The sequence below is a fragment of the Haliotis rufescens genome, unplaced genomic scaffold (genome assembly GCF_023055435.1).
Source record: "Haliotis rufescens isolate VD_foot unplaced genomic scaffold, xgHalRufe1.0.p SCAF_1, whole genome shotgun sequence".
In the NCBI taxonomy this organism is placed as follows: Eukaryota; Metazoa; Mollusca; class Gastropoda; order Lepetellida; family Haliotidae; genus Haliotis; species Haliotis rufescens.
Window position 1 is genome coordinate 65,726,942 of NW_025963779.1, and position 18,216 is coordinate 65,745,157.

At 40.2% G+C, this 18,216-nt stretch overlaps 1 protein-coding gene across 7 annotated transcripts in view; it reads right to left on the minus strand.

Moving 5' to 3' along the window:
• LOC124142379 (tripartite motif-containing protein 2-like) overlaps positions 1 to 18,216 on the minus strand; it is a 29,534-nt gene that overhangs the window by 3,439 nt on the left and 7,879 nt on the right. For 2 of the 7 annotated variants that reach the window (XM_046510805.2, XM_046510810.2), the window contains exon 2: positions 769 to 866. In XM_046510805.2, coding sequence (XP_046366761.1) covers positions 769 to 838 — 70 coding nt within the window. In that variant the 5' untranslated portion in view covers positions 839 to 866. Of the gene's footprint in view, positions 1 to 768; positions 867 to 5,864; positions 5,986 to 8,746; positions 8,890 to 9,050; positions 9,243 to 11,211; positions 11,479 to 11,526; positions 11,547 to 18,216 lie in introns of those variants that run through there. The other 5 variants (XM_046510809.2, XM_046510806.2, XM_046510807.2 and 2 more) reach the window with 5 other exon arrangements.

Genomic DNA, 18,216 nt, shown 5'->3' on the forward strand with positions numbered 1-18,216 from the left:
GCAAATAGAAAGCAACTATTCGCCATGCTCTTAAAGCGCATGCTGCTCTAAAAGCTTCACAATGCAACTGATTCCATGGCGTGTATCCACTGTTGACATGTATCTATTTGCTATTCGTAGCGTATTCACATGGTGCTTAGAATGGAAATGGTATGCGCGTCTAACTGAAAAATAGGCGTGTATCAACACATATTGTAATGTAAGATAATCAAATAGTATGAAGAAACCACATTTGGTAGCCTAGCTAAAACAACATGTAGAAAAGATATTGCCAGTCTGTGGCAATTTCAAGACATAAACCATACTCATTCTCTTTAATGTGTTACTGGCCATGCTGCCTTGATAAAGGTTTAACTTTGATGCTCCACATAACTTATATACGTACATGTATATGCATTACATAGGCAGCACTGGGCATCCACCATAGGGTCACACTGAGGGCAACATCTGTTCACGGCCAATGACCAATTCTGATTTCCGACATTAGATATAACAATAGACCTATTCATATCCGTATTGATCTGTTATTGATGCTGTTAATAGTGAGTGACATTGTGTCAAGTTATTATCCCATATAAATATATCACAACACCTGACAAAAACTTAGTTTTATTCGCAAATAACACTCTGCGTCTCACAGTCATACTGTGATATGGGAAGTATTTATGTCTATTTGGACATCTGGGTCAAAGTCAATTTTAGACTATAAAATCGTCGGGAAGGAGTAATTTCCGGGGGTACGGCTTGGTGAAGTGTCAGTATACTCACCTTCAGTCAAAGCCTTACACAGCTCCTTGTCTGGTATATCCTCCTCATCAACAAAGCAGGCTTTGGCCATTCTCAGCTCTGCAGGTTATCTCCCTTTCCTAGAAAGAGGCAGAGAAAATTGTCACTAGCATGCGAGAACTGATACGTCTACATACAGTCAAGCCTTGTTATTCTGAACGTCTTACCAAGAGGGCGTCAAGAGTCAGCACGACTCATTTCACAAAGGATGTTCCATCTTTGTCGGTTACAAAATTGTCCAGTTTAACGAAGGTTCACTGTAATATCTACCAGGATGCTGCTAAGAAGACTACGATGACATACAACAGGATGAGAGGGGTCATGCCACATGCACAGTAGTTCCAGGTGTAGAGCCCGACAAATCAGTATTTCACAAACATGGAAGCAGATATGTGACCTTGTGGTTCTGCATCAAGGGTCATAGATCTGATTCATATCTACATGTGCACTTGATGTACAGTCAGAGAATGTTGGTCCCAAACACACATAGGGTCTTCCCGGACGCAACATTTTGAGTCCTACACGCAAAAAAACTTGAGAATTGACAGTGTTTCCTAATGAATGCAAAAGAAAAAAGTATGTCTGTCTGAACCATTTAAACCAATTTAGTTAATCCACGGTAGCCAGATAGCATAACTGTTCAAAGCTTCACATGTACTGAAACATACCATCTCCATTTTCTAAGGGTATCAACCTGTTTAAGAAATCCCTTTGGTCATATCCCAGATGTGTATCAATACGTCTTCAGACAGTTCATGGGTCGTTCCTGCTGGGCCATCACCAACAAACAGGGTGACATGTAGAAAACCGAGAACCTGCTCAGCGCGTAATTGCTCAATAACTACTCTTTCTATTATCATAACATTGCCTGACGTCACCTTGTTAGTTATAGGGTACTACTATTAGTCAGCGATAGAAATTGGTACTAGTTTGTTTGATTGTTTGTTGTTTAACGCCGCATTCAGCAATATTTCAGCTATGTGACGGCGGTAATTAGTGCTATTCATATAATCCTGAACTGGCCAAAAGTAACATGGTATCAGAAGGATGAGAAGAAATGGGCCATTTCCATTATAAGGACTCATGGACTAACAATGTTAGTTTCTATCGCTGTTAGTCACATGTTCCATCAGTGTCACAGAGGTCTGTAGAAACTCGAACCCTGGCCAGGTAAACCAGAGGATGATAGCATGAGCAACCGCGTCGTCGTGGTATGATGGCACATGATTAGATTGAGACGTCATTGGTCGGCTCGTACGACAAGCACAGAACACTGCTGACATTGCCGGGCCCGGAACGTCCACGGGGAACGGGCGTTTAGAACCAAACTTGAAAACGTAATGCATGAACTAAAGGCTTCATTTGAGGTTACCAGCATGTAAATATAAACTGTATAACAAAATGGATTGATCAGGTCTCGGTTGCGATTGAAGTGTTTACGATCATAGATACAGTGAAATGTAGTGATATACAATGACACTTGAGCGAAATCAAAAACTGGTAAACTGAGCTATGTATTCCAGGACTGGCTGGATATAAACAGCGGGCATTACTCACTCCCCACCCTTATTAACACATACGTGTACACTTTATGAATTATTAAAATATATAGATATGAACATCACTGATCAGTCTCCAGCCCCAGCCCCAGCCCCAGTTCCAACCCAAGACCCAACCCCAACACAAGACCCAACTCCAACCCAACCTAAGCCCCAGACCCAACCCCAACCCAGCCCAAGCCCCAAGCCCCAACCCCAACCCAACCCTAGCCCCAACCCAACACCAACCCAGCCCCCAACCCAACCCAAGCCCCAGCCCCAACTCCTTGAGATATCAACTGTGTATAAAGTAAATCATGTCTGTTTTATTCAAGATAGTTGTCAATAAAGTGTATATGCTGCATGGACGTATGAATAAATGTTACCTGTCACACAAAACGAAACTGATAAGAAATCAGGTCTCGGTTGCATGTGAAGTATTTACGACCATAGCTACAGTGAAATGTAGAGATTTACAATGATCCTTGAACGATATCAAGACCGAACTCGTACTGTAACCTGGGGACTGGCTGGGTAAACAGAGGGCACCGCCCACACGCCCACACGCCCACGCTTGGTGCACATGCTTCACGTTATACACTGTACATACATTTTGATTATTCTTTGTCAAAGAATCTACTCACTTCAAGTAGCTTATGTCTGCCCTTTCACTGAAACACGAGCCTCTCTCTTGAGTGCTTCTACACTGGATCATCCCACGTCAATTGTGCTGGGTTTTTTCGTTTTTGAGCATGACGGTTCATATCCTTGTGTTCGGAATGTTGTAAAACTTAAACCATCAATATCAACATACAGTAAACTACGTTTATAACGAATACGCTTATAACGAACTGGCGGATATAACGAACTGTTTTTTGGTCCCAGCCATTTGCTGTATATATGTTTATAACGAACTACGGTTATAACGGACTAAAATTAGTGGTCCCTTTAAGTTCGTTATAACCGTAGTTTACTGTACATACGTCGGGTCCAAACACAGTTTTGAATACCTTCTCTACATAGCTGAACATGCCACCCTATAGCAGCCAAGGTCCAGGCCCTGCCCTTGCCTAATATATACCAGTACTCCACATTGTTACCTAATATGTACTCCACATTGAATGCAGCTTATGACATAGCATAGTAGACGTGCTGGGTGGTATTATTGGTAATATATGAAGGATTTCTTTGGAGACACGGGAAAGCATGTCCCATCAATACACGAGGTCTACTCAAGCCACGTTTTTATTTGACGCATGGCATGAGTGTGCCTTTTGACATAACACTACAAGCAGGGGGAATACCTGCCCTGCATTAAACAGGTCCGTTACGCTAAGCTGTGAAAGGTTTAAGTGAACGACCGTCAATACTGAGTATTAACACATTAACACGCACACACAGGTGAAAGACATGGTGTGGATGCAAGAATTACATTGATATAATATTATCACATAACACATGTGTTGATATAGATATATTGATTTGGGACACTTACATAGCGTGGTCTACAATGAATAGAGCGGCATTTCATGTATGTTCCATTTTGTCAATACACTGAAACGAAAACACGCCCTATTTATTCCCATCGACCGCAAACACACATATTCCACATCTAAATAGGACAGATGTAATGATGATTCAAAGAGAACGCAGTTCAAAAGGTAACTGACACTGATACACATGGACATTAAAGAAATATCCCCCACAAGAAATGGGATGCGCCTAAATCGTATAATTCACGCTTCCTATTAAGTATCTTTATGGAATCCTATATGTTATTAGTAATGAGCCAAAATTAATATGTGTGGCATGTATCAATTAGCATTACGAAAACATAGTACAATCAAATCTATTTAACCCATACGTGTATACATTTGTTACATGCATAGGCTAAACATGATGTGAACTTTGATACGCGACATTAACTACTGTACATATGGTCATAAGAATCATAGTTCCATTCCTAACATGGGTACAATGTGTGAAGCCCATTTCTGGTGTCCCCCGCCGTGATATTGCTGGAAATGCGACGTAAAACCAAACTCACTCTCTCACTCATAAGAAAATACATACCGAACGTTACATTACACAGAGTTCAGACGTGATTGAAATATCAACCATCGAATACTTTATTCTGGTTGAAGAGTTATCATATAAACATTCTTATTCAAACCATAGTGTTCACAGTTGATTATTTCTTTTCATATCAAATCCAGTTGCGTCTCTTGGGCACGCCAGAAACATATCATTGTGGGTTCGAATCCCAGTTCGCCCCGATGATCTTGTCTGTACCATACCCGTGTTCGTGGGTTTAACCAAAGTGGTAAACGTCTGAGACCTGCATCACTTCGAGCTTTCCTCCCACATTAAGCTGGCATGTCGTGAAATAACTGGAATACTGTTAAAAGCGGCGTTAAACCCAACTCACTCAGTCGTACCCCATCCACACATGGACGACGAAAACCATTACTGTACCTTGCCGTCATATGACATATGGACAATAGCGTCAATGTCTATCACTTCACAGAAGGACGGGGAGGACATCCTATAATTGTCCTTGCACCAGTTCTCAAATGTTCTTCGTACCATGTAGGTTTTCATAAAAGGATGAGATGTAAATATGCACTCAATCAACGGGGCGTACAAACAGTAATACCATGCTATTGAATTTATGGGGTGTCGAATAGGACAGACATACAAATTTGAACCGCTCTATTTAGCTCATTGCATATATTATCCATACAAGGTACCGTATTTGATGTGGTAAACAGTTGTTCAACATTGCTGATTTACATCTCTGCACCATGTAATTAAGGTTATTACGGTAATAATTCAAGAAACGTTGAATCGATCCTACGTCATATTCAAGCTCAATAAATATGCTCCTGTATTCGTCTTCTATTTGTCATACCGAAGTATACCCTTTTCGTGAACCCATGTTGTCAACACTGACATTCATATAATTTTCACCGGGTTTTTTTTGCGTTTCGTGCCCAATGGAATATTTTTCGGTGGATAATTGGTAGTCTCTGGCGTTGATGTTTTATATATATTGTGTGAGCGTTTTTCTTGTCAAATCGACTTCGGAAAACAGCCAATAAATATAATGCTAAGATGTATTCCCACGATCGATGCAGTCTGAAACATTGATCAATGATGATAAGATCTGGTCGATAACTTTCAAAGGCCTGTGCCGTTGGTGAAAAATACATGTGAACGTTTGAACTACAGATGATATATACAGATTATATATACACTGGTATAAATACCCTTTAAACTTTTAATTCTGTCATGGACCTCGATGAATCACTTTAAAGTTCAGCTCCGTAAAATGTCAAACTCAAATTATACTCCAGAAAGTATGTTAAGTACATAAGTGAGAAGAATGTTGCGAACCAGTAGAATCATGATGGTCATGTACATAAAACTATTTCTTGCTTTAAACTACTTTACATTTCCTTTCGGTAAATGCATGAACAATAATGATCTGACAGTAACGAATCAGAAATATATGAGCCAAATTAAGCAGAATGAACTAACCTTATTAGATGCTGCTCGATAATGTGAATACATAGCCCGAACCTGCATACCTCCTTTATACCCCTTGCATCCCACCCACATTACACGACAGTGAGCCATGTTGACACACGCCCAGGTCTGGGGACCACCAGAAAAAGTAGCGCTTGTACGATGGGCTAGTTGCTTGTGTCCTAGTTGGTATGTTTGCTTGGTCCCTGCCGTTAGTTGACATAGGATCACTTTCACGTTTATTTTACGCGCACTCAGCAAGCGGTAGTATACTTGCAGGAATGGGTTTAGCAATACTTCATGATAGACTTTTGTCGTATGTGTGGTTAGAATTAAACACTACTCGGAAAAACGTCCTCAGGGGTATCCAGGGAAGAATACATTACCAGCACAAGAATGGATTGCTGTAAAAGGCGATTAAGGTGTAGACATGGGTGATCCCAGGCGCTGTTGAGTGTGAGAGGGAGTGTGGTGGTTACAGCTCAGTCTTTTCGAAGACCCGAGTTCGATTCCTCATGGGATAAAAAGTGGATTCCCGATATGATACAATTTGCAAAGTCTGTTCTTGATGGTCCCGGCTGATATATTGCTGATATATTGCTAAACATGCCCTAAAAAAATACTGTTAGGTGTGAATTGAATTTGGATAGATAGCTGTTCGAAAGACCATCTGAAAGACCATAGTAGACCTTTCAAAAAGTATAAATACGTCGGAAGAGTATATATGCGGTAAGGTCTACCAACCGCAAATGAATTGCAAAAGGATTCCAAGTTGGCTAAGTGTAATATTGTACTCATATGGCATGTATGAATATAGAATATTGCCACTTGATTGGCTACACACAGAGGATTCCACATATCCTGCTTCATTCAATCTTTGAGGTGGCAACCTGGTTAAAGTTGGTTGGTTAGTTGGTTGTTCAACGCCGCACTCAGCAATATTCCAGCTATATGACGGCGGTCTGTAAATAATCGAGTCTGGACCAGACAATCCAGTGATTGATATCAAGAGCATCGATCCACGCAATTGGAATTGATGACATACATCAACCAAGTCGCCTTTTACGGCAAGCATGGGTTGCTTAAGACCTATTCTACCCCGGATCTTCACGAGTCACCTGGTTAATGTGTTCGCTCGCCTCACCGAAGATAACGTTTCCATTCCAAACTTGGGTAATTCTATGAAGCCCATTCCTAGTGTTCTCTGTAATATTGTTGGAGGAGAGTGAGTGAGTGAGTGAGTGAGTGAGGCTTTATGCCGCTTTTAGCAATATTCCAGCAATATCACGTCGGGGAATACCAGAAATGGGCTTCACACAATGTACCAATGTGGGAACTCGAACCCGGGTCTTCGGCGTGACGAGCGAATGTTTTAACCACTGGGCTACCCCACCGCCCATTGTTGGAATAGAGCTTGCATTCCCCCTCACTGACAATCCAGCTAGAATACAATAAATATCCCTGCTTCTTGCAGTTATATCTATATTTATTTCTTATATATTCAAACAGCTGTTGTCATTCGTGGATTAGTTCTAGACATAACGACATCTATCTTTGATCAGACATTAACATGAACACTTCAGAACATGAAACAAAAAATCTGTAGGGGATGGTCATTGTATCACTACTGTAAGAATATCTATCCAGTATAAAACATAGACCTTTAATTAATCAGGGAAGGGTTTATGTTTGTGCACGGTCTCCGCGTTCAAAGCTTGAATAAATCCAAACAAAATGCCCGTACGGTCCCGAATGGAAATTTAACGCCTGACTGGCTTCCCCAGGTCAGGACTGGGTCGATACCGTACATCACGCGGTTTGTGAAGCACAACCATTGAGACTTGGCAGTCAATACCATATGCTGGACATATGCCACACTTATTCCTTTAAAAACATTGCATAACTGAATACACTATAGCTGTATATTTATGCTTTCAAATACGTAAATGCGTCTTACTGCTGGCAAAGTTATGTTTTTAAATTGTGTATCTGCGTCCTCGTTTATCTTGATTTGTATAAATGTCAAACATACAAAATAATGATTTTCGATAGTCCTGGTTGGTGATCAACTATGGCTGCCCGCGCGACCTTACTGTTCAAAATAGCTAGGTTAATACCTATTCGAGTCGATCTACCCTATGTGAGCACAAAGCACATTAAAAAGGTCAAGGTCACATAACATCTGTTTCAGTCGACAACTGTGACATTTTCATTTTACAAATGTATCCAATAATTAATAATATCAGTCTCTATTTATATCAATAATATATATCTACATATAATCAGAAAAATAGATGGTTTTGAAATTGGCAAAATAACAGTGAATGATATTTCCTTAGTTAACAAAGTGAAACTTATATAGCTCAGCTTCGGTCTCGCTACAGCGAAGCAGACGACATTTTTTCCTCCTTCACCTTCCCGCCAAATAACGTGACAATAGATCGCATGATCATACCTAGTGTCGGGGATGTGTTTCCTACTTCTATTAATATAACGCTCAAAACTGGTCGCTCTACTCTCTGTTTGAACAACAGATTTAAAAACGCACCCTCACATGCCGCAGTTGCCAGTCACGTGTTAAAGCGCCTCGCTTTATATTGTTTGGCCTGTCGGCCGAACCCCACCCCATATCACACTCCCCTCACGTCGTACTTTTTGTCACAATATATTTTCAGTACACAGTCCGTTAACGGGAGCAAAATGCTATCCATAGTAAAATCAGTCAAAGAGCAGACGACATTCGCCATGGCGATAGATAAATGTGCAAGCTTGACTTTCTCTGCTGAGCGTGTTGTTGACATAGGGCTGATTACAACAAAGTAGTACCATGGTGCAGAGGATATTGATTTCAAACGTTCTACTTCACAAAATCATCCTGTAGTAATCAAGCTTACCGTCCGTGTCCTCATGGTTGCTCGCCAAGAGCAGCTTGCCGCCAAAACACAGAGACACTGTCCTCTTGTGACCTCAACAGAATATGCAGAAAACGTCACAATTTTCCGTGCACCTGCTAACTCGCTGCTTCCTGTATACTGGAGTATCTACCTGAGTGTTGTCACACAAGGAATCACACCATTCACACCTACACCGGTCTAGGATTGGGATCCTCAATGACTACATGCAGGTCTCATAGTCATCAAGTGACATTCACTAGGCGTGTGAGTGTTAGTAAAACCGTGTCAAAAGAGACCGACCTACCCTATCCATCATGTCCCGCTTTCCACTTTTGTCTGGACACAGCTTGTCCATTGATGGTCCGGGTTAAGTGTTATACAACTCAAAACTGAGGCAGTCAGAGACTAATTATGCCCCCTAACTATCCAAACCAACAAGCGCCAGTTGCCAAAAGCTTCACGAACTTAAATCATTATATTTTTACATCGTCCTTACTGTGAGGCAGTGTCCCGCTATAGTGCGTACCGTGTATTTGCGGTTGTATAATTTGGGGACATGGTTACACCATTACAGGGGCTGAATGAAAGCGACCGTTTAGATAAATATATAAGCAGCCTATACAAATTTGTTCAACATGACATTTTCAAAACTCAATATATTAAGTAAAAGAAGAACAACTTTATGACATACAGGCTTTTCGTAACTCGTATATCAATGTACTATTTATTTATTTCATTTACCCAATTATGTCATATAAGGTGTGACGTATATATTAAACTCAGATTATTATGAGTATCATAATACTAATATTTGATTACTTCAATTAAAGAAGGACAAGCGACTCGTGTCCATCCTTACTCTTGATTTTACAATTAACGTTATGTGTAACACTAAGACAATGCTGTATAATTAGGGTAATAGCTAACTAATAAATCGGTATATATCCCAAAATCATGAGTAAGCAGACACACCAACAGTAATTTCAATGACCCGAATCAAACTTGCAAGGACTGCCAAATTGGCACGAGCCTCGTCTCCCTTAATACATTTAACGTTGTACAATTTTGGAAGATACCCACCTACACAGAATCTACCACACAGATTTCTGGTTTAACTTCGTGCTATCGACATGTTTTAGTAAAAGCCATAGTATGGTCCGAGCAGATAATCAGAAAGTCTAGTCGTGTAGTGTAGACAGTCCACAACAAAACCCTGGGTCAATTGCTCCAGGTCATCAAATACCTGGCGGGCAGTAATGAACAGGGTGTCATAGCAACGGCTAAATGGCGGAATTGCGGTTCAGTGGGGTGGATAAGCCTTGCAAACGGTGTGGTCTTGGGCCGCTACCCATGATAGATTTTGCCACATAAGCTGATACTGAAACTGGCCTTTCCAACCAGACCACAAACGAGCACCATTAATAATAGAACACAGTATTAATACGTCTTATACATAATGTTTGAAACACACGAATCCATGGATGATATTTGTGAAACAGTAAAAAGAATTATTACAAAGTATATTCTTAACAAAGCAAAATTGTTCCATGACATTTACAAAACCTTCCAATGAAGTAACCAGACCTTTTTTCGATATTTTTATGTTACAGATTAAACAAAGCGTCTTGTCTAACACATACATTCATTTCAAAATGCAAATATACACTCAGTCCTCAGACATTCAACAGTTAAACATTAAAAGTTTAAAAACGGTATATGTACGTCAATTTAAAAGCGATTTTGGAATTTGTCGAGTAATATCACGATGGGGAACACCATTAATGGACATCACAAGTACATTCGGGCAACTAAACCTGGGTCTGAGCCATAACAAGCACTGGGCTACTTATCTCCTCTGGAATAAAGAACCAGGGATTCCTTTACTGAATAGACATTTTAACATACGTAATAGGTACCGTGTATGTGCATGCGTCTGCAAAACATATTGATCAATGATCATATCAAATATACACCAGTTCTTCTTCAATTTAACAGGAAGATTCAGTAGCCAGCTCACTGAGAACGGTGAGGATGTAAAAATGTTTTCATCCATAAACACTTCGATGGAAAATGCTGGCATATTGGCTTCCAGTGTTACCGGGGTTGTGCACAGTAACCTGCAGCTGCACCTGATGAAACGAATAATCAATATGTCTGATATGTACGACAGACATCACAGACATATGATATTCTGTTCTGGTTGCCGATGCTGCTGATTCGAAATTCCCCTACGCATTGTAATCAGTGTAAATATACACCAGCGACACAGACATCAGACGTTTAATTCTTCATAAAATTGCAAATAATTCTATTATCGAAATGTTAATTCCATTCATAAAGCAGGCGTGCGTTATCCCCTGCAAACATCCTTTACTTCCTCATTTCTGCAGTATGGACAATACCTTCAATAGATCATATTATTTTTCTAAAATATCATTTCAGGGCTTGTACAGCATGGCACTTACCCTTTGAAAACCATCGTGATGCCACATTGTTGGCTCTGCACATCATGGTAATGATATCCCACTAGAAACAACTCAGCCCATCTCTCCAATGGAAGCCAGCGTGTTTCTCTTACTTAATCAGTTCCTGACGTCAACCGCGGGTCTTTCAAAGTGACCTCGATCCCGAGTAAACTTCATCAACGGGTATTCATGCAGAGGAATGGGATTCTTTGTGTAGTATGAACGAGAGGGCAGCTTCACACAGAGAAAGGGGAACAAACTCCCGGAGTAATAATGCATGAGGGTACGGTTCACTGTGACTGATAATAAGGTTACCTGGGAGGAGCGTGGCTGGAGGCAGAATTTCTGTGGTGATTGCACTGGGATTCGATGCAGGAGCTGTAACTGAAGTGGAGTGCCGTGTAACCTATTATTATATCAGACGGCATTACGCATGTATTGATAACTGCACTGCAACATGTTCGATGTCGACGTTGTCATGGAGTGAATTGGTTTTTTTCCCGAAGTTCAGTTGTATCATACTCAACTCTGAAAACAGCATGTGTTGAATGCATTTGAGATTAAGTCAATCTCACAGCTTGAATGCATGACTGTATTTATGAGTTGCATTCAGGGATACATATTAAAGTGCATTGTCAGAGGCGGAATTGATCGTTTGTACGAGTTTTACTCTTAATATGCATTGATCGTTTCTTTTAAAGCTACACTTTTATTGGGTGCAGTGGTATTAACAAAATACAGCTGCTTGTATGGCAATGCTTTCTTGCAATGTGACACACTAAATTAATACTTTCAGCACCTCAGTCCATTTTTTAACAAAGAGTGGGCGCATTGCTTTTTCATAAACATTGTGGTTTACGCTAATGTGACTATAGATTATAGGTGCATCGTGATCGTCAAACAGCTTCTTTTGTATTGCATCTAAATGTGGCATTGTTTCCCCCAGTAGAAAGGCATTAAATGTGCTCATAAAAGCATACCGTCTGCTGCCAACCTGGCAAGCAGGCACAGATTGACAACGTCACAGATTGACAAATTCACAGATTGATATTAGAACGCACATGCATCTATAATATACCAAGTGGCTTCTACAGGGCATATCATATTTAGGTCGCTATAACTTGCAGTTTGAAAAGTCACCACTGACACGTATGGACCTTCGTTATTTATTTTTTTGGTACCTATACCCTACAAAAACGTCTTAAAAATTTAAAATATCACATAGATCTATATGTTTTGTTTATTGTTATAAATAGCATCCAGCGTTTCACAGTACGTAAACACTCTGAAGCAACGCCAAGATAAATATGTCCTTGTTTTCTCTTAAAACTACCCATGCGTCATATCGTTATTATACTCCCATTACCCTAAGGCTGTAACACTGGTGTATTTGATGTATGAGAAGATATGAAGTCACCTCACTCAGCCTAACGTCCCCCACCAACGTTTGACTCAGGGCCAACACTATATTTGCTGCAACTAATTTGTCGCAATTATCGTCATAAATATACTTGCCCTTACATCAGTAGCACCTGCCAAAGACACAGCACTAAGAACTGTCTCTGGGTTCCATGTCTGATACGTCGAACCAGAAGGAATTGGTCGGAGCCATGCAATGAGTGCAAGCATTATCCTCAAAGAGAATCACTATATTATAAGAAAAATAAGCAATAAGTTCTAATTTGATGATAAGGGTTATCAAATGGTATGCTTGTTGGGTTATATTGTATTACAGTGGGCCCTCATGTACACTAAATGAGACAATTTAGTTCGAGGTCCAATACAATAGTGTTGCATACAAAGTGGCCTACTCGTATTGAAATACAGAAACAGTCATTGGTTACCTCATCACATGTTATGTATTAGCTATTGGACTACCCTTTCAGTTGCTTCTTATCCTTCTCTGTGTCAGTTGCTTCTTACCATTCTGTGTCAGTTGATTCTAATCCTTCTCTGTGTCAGTTGTTTCTTAACCTTCTGTGTCAGTTGCTTCTAATCATTCTGTGTCAGTTGCTTCTTAACCTGTGTCAGTTGCTTCTAATCCTTCTCTGTGTCAGTTGTTTCTTACCATTCTGTGTTAGTTGCTTCTAATCCTTCTCTGTGTCAGTTGCTTCTTAACCTTCTATGTTACTTGCTTCTAATCCTTCTCTGTGTCAAATGTTTCTTACCATTCTGTGTTAGTTGCTTCTAACCCTTCTCTGTGTCAGTTGCTTCTTAACCTTCTCTCTCAGTTGCTTTGTACCCTTCTCTGTGTCAGTTGCTTCTTACCCTTCTCTGTGTCAGTTGCTTCTTATTCTTCTCTGTTTCAGTTGCTTCTTAACCTTCTGTGTCAGTTGCTTCTAATCCTTCTCTGTGTCGGTTGCTTCTTACCCTTCTCTATGTCAGTTGCTTCTAATCCTCTGCCAGTAGCTTCTTACCCTTCTCTGTGTCAGTTGCTTCTTATTCTTCTCTGTTTCAGTTGCTTCTTAACCTTCTGTGTCAGTTGCTTCTAATCCTTCTCTGCGTCAGTTGCTTCTTATCCTTCTGTGTCAGTTGCTTCTTACCCTTCTTTGTGTCAATTGCTTCTAATCCTCTGCCAGTTGCTACATATCCTTCTCTGTGTCAGTTGCTTCTTATCCTTCTGTGTCAGTTGCTTCTTACCCTTGTCTGTGTCAGTTGCTTCTTACCATGCTGTCAGTTGCTTCTTACCCTTCTGTGTCAGTTGCTTCTTATCCTTCTCTGTGTCAATTGCTTCTTATCCTTCTCTGTGTTAGTTGCTTCTTATCCTTCTCTGTGTCAGTTGCTTCTTAACCTTCTCTCTCAGTTGCTTCGTACCCTTCTCTGTGTCAGTTGCTTCTTACCCTTCTCTGTGTCAGTTGCTTCTTATTCTTCTCTGTTTCAGTTGCTTCTTAACCTTCTGTGTCAGTTGCTTCTAATCCTTCTCTGTGTCGGTTGCTTCTTACCCTTCTTTATGTCAGTTGCTTCTAATCCTCTGCCAGTAGCTTCTTATCCTTCTCTGTGTCAGTTGCTTCTTATTCTTCTGTGTCAGTTGCTCCTTACCCTTATCTGTCAGTTGCTTCTTACCATTCTGTGCAAGTTGCTTCTTATCCTTCTGTGACAGTTGCTTCTTATCCTTCTCTGTGTCAGTTGCTTCTTACCATGCTGTCAGTTGCTTCTTACCCTTCTGTGTCAGTTGCTTCTTATCCTTCTCTGTGCCAATTGCTTCTTATCCTTCTCTGTGTTAGTTGCTTCTTATCCTTCTCTGTGTCAGTTGCTTCTAATCCGTCTCTGTGTTAGTTACTTCTTACCCTTTTATGTGTCAGTTGCTTCTCATCCTCTGTGTCGGTTGTTTCTTAACTTTCTGTGTCAGTTGCTGTGACCCAGTACTTGAGAGGAATATATAATTACCAACTGACCAAGAGGCATCTACTCTATATATCTTGGACATGTATCAACATTAAATCAATGTTCTCATGTGTCTATATTTGCAACATATACATGGAATTTCGGGTCCTTTAAAAAAATGAAGCTTAAAATTCAAAAGATTTCCAGGTAGGTGTATATGTCATCCTCAGTGAATATCAACTCGCGCCATTGATTAGCCTCACCATGCATGTGTGAATACGCCACGTATAGATACCAACAGCATGAACAAAACACAGGCAAACTTTGCCAGATACAAACTCCATTGCCACAGATACCAAGCACTACATCTGTAACCGACGACTGGGTGATGGATACGTCCAGTGTGTATTGATTGTATTATGTGCTTACTGAGGAAAACACTTAAAGTGATGAACTTGCACTGACTCACATAATGTCATACATTAATGATGAGGAGCGGGCGTATGTATCAATATGCTGCTTGTCTGGGGAGTGCTATGCAGTCAATACACTGTACACACATACTGACGTTAGAGGCTGATGATATTTCTGTCTTTGGTAGTGCGTAAGTCTATATATTTCCCACTGTAAACACTATGAGTCATTGTTATACTTATGTTTTCAGAAACATATTTTATTTACACACATAAAAGTGACAAAGCCCTTTTCATAACCTTACGAATTTTTGCTGAAAGCAGGTTCAATTGTACGATTCTGGCGACACCATAAGCATGTTATAATGAATCACTATCAAATAGTGATTATACCAGGTGGATGGTAAAAGGTCAGCGTATTACTGGTCACTGATGCGTACAATTTGGAATGTTATATGATCATTATATCAATATTATTATGTTTGTTATACATGCAGCATTACAATGCACTAATTCTGTGAAATGTCTAAACAGCTTTGCCCCCTCACATTCTGACAGATGTACTAACAAACATGGTGCAATCAAGGCCTAAGTAAGCTGTCTTCGCGCATGGGTGTATTCTGTTCAGAAGCGTCTAGGAAGGTGAGAGTGTATTATGCATTTCACCTTGGGGCTTCAAGGTAACCGTTTAGGATTAAGTATGTTATGATCTGCCTCAGGCTGTGTATAAATGAGCTTTCACACAGACACTGCCATGTTTCAAAAATTCAAACCTGCGTTTCTCATTTATCAAAATGAACGTGCGTGTAGTTTTCCACGAGGTACACGAGTAACAAACCATATCAAAATTATTTATGCATCAAACATCTACTGTTATACATGGTTGTGTTAATACTTAACGGTACGTGGCTCAAGACAATATTAGTATCGATAAAATATGAGAGTTGTCTCCCTTTGATCTATGTTGAACCACAGCCTTAGATGCAATTACGAAAGAAAGCGATTATGTCAGCATTTGACTGTTCCCCGCTTGGTGTGACGCATTAATACTGGGAGACACGTGTCATGAACCACCTGTATGAGTTTATGTATGGTATATTTAGGCCAAATATTTCTTTTCACATTTGATGCACTATGTATAAGGGCCTTAGTGGCCCAGTCGTTAAAGGAATACGTGTGCGGAGTTGCGTCCCTCAGGCGTGCCGGATACATGTAGCTGTGACGTTGGTTTCAAATCCTGGATTGTATCTAATTATGGTAATTATGTTTCTAGGTTTCTGAGCACCATACCCGTGATCCTGGGTGGCACCGAAGTGGTAAACGTCTAAGACCTGCATCAGTTCAGGCGATCCTCATAGACGATATCAAGCTAACATGCTAATAACGTTCAAAGCGGCGTTAAACCAAACTCACTCACTCGCTACATTATTTAGTTATGTGTTTGTTTGTTGTTTAACGCCGCACTCAGCAATATTCCAGGCTATATGACGGCGGTCTGTAAATAATCGAGTCTGGACCAGACAATCCAATGATTGACACCATGAGCAGCAAACAAATCAGCGGGCCAGACCATCTGATCCCGTTAGTCGCCTCTTACGACAAGTATAGTCGCCTTTTACGGCAAGCATGTGTTGCTGAAGACCTATTCTACCACAGTCTTCACGGGTCACACGATTTAGTAGAACCATATTGTGAAATAATTGCAATGCAACAACAACAGCGATAGGGATGTATTTAAAATGACACAAGGCTGTAATAAATTGCCAGTAAATATTCAGCAACATTTACAACAGCTTTAATATGGGAATGTTTTTTGTTGTTTTTTTGCGCCAGTTTATGAAACCAACATGCCCCACCGCCTTTATTAAAGTTGAAGGTCCTAGCCATAAAAAATTTCCACCAACCGATATTTCGCCCTATATAAAAACTCTCTACGTGTGACCCATTAAGTAATTTCGCTGTACGGCAAACAAACGCCATATAATTGATCTTGGTCTCAGGTAACAGCATCTCCACCTGTGAACTGTTGGCAGAATTCCAATTAACCTGTCCACATGAGTTAGACCACCGGTGTTGGAGTCAGTCAGGTGATATATATATATATATACCTATATGAGTACGTCAGGCGTAACACTGGACACGACAGATACAGTCACCTGGCTGGTCGTCTGCACGTCATGGTCTGCTGTGTATCGGTGTGGTGATTGATGGACGATTTGCACCCATATACATGCGCCTTGCGGATGTAGCTCCAAGACCCACATTTCACCGGTTCATCTTGATATTTATCTATATAATTTGTAATAATGAATTTTCAAAATAATTTTGTTCAGACAATGATGCATTCAAAGATGCAAAGAAACAGTTTAAGAGTGAGTGAGTGAGCGAACGGGTTCATTCTGCTGTTAGGAATTCACTTCTATTTGGAATTTATATAAAGGGATATTCATCCTGATAAGCTGCGTATTTGCGTAAAATACGCAAATATATCACCATTACCCAATTCAGCTTATCTTGCTTTGTGACAAATACGCATGATATTCTTTTTAAAATAATATTATAACAACACTCGTAATGTATCCTTTCTAACTAGCGTACCTGTATTGCTTTTAAGATCTTTATTTACTTATCGAATATTAAAGCAGGCACTTCATGAATTCAGCTGCAGTGAATAATGCAAAGAAAGCCGCTACGTCTGGCTTATCGTCAATTAGACATGTGTATCGCTGTTATGAGTCATGCCATATGTTACATGATTGCGGCAGAGCACGACCAAATAAAAAATAGAGGTCATCTGAAACAGCATTTCCAGCAGAATTGATTTTTGAAAATTGGTATAACAATACCCAATATACTTGAATAAAGGGAGTAAAAATACTTTGATAGGTCAAAAACATAATCTTGAGCCCTCGGTTTACGACTCTTCAATGTAGTCCAACCTTTTCAAGCCCCTAGATAGTGGGAATTAGCGTCACCCATTGTACCCATGTGAGGAGAGGAACCTGGTTGATCTGTGTGTTGAACGAACGCTTCAGCCACTCCGCTACCTTACCAACCACACGAAGAAGAGTGATCTATTAAAGTGAATTACAAATAGCCTATGGGTCCTACACCTGTACACCGATTTGTTTTGTTTAATTATTTAATAGGTATGTGTTGTAAATAAAAGCGTGAGTTATCATATATTTGCAGACAAGAAGGAGAAGGACAATTATAGGATTATAGTATAGATATTAGCATATAGATGTTCCGTGAGGCAGTGACTGAC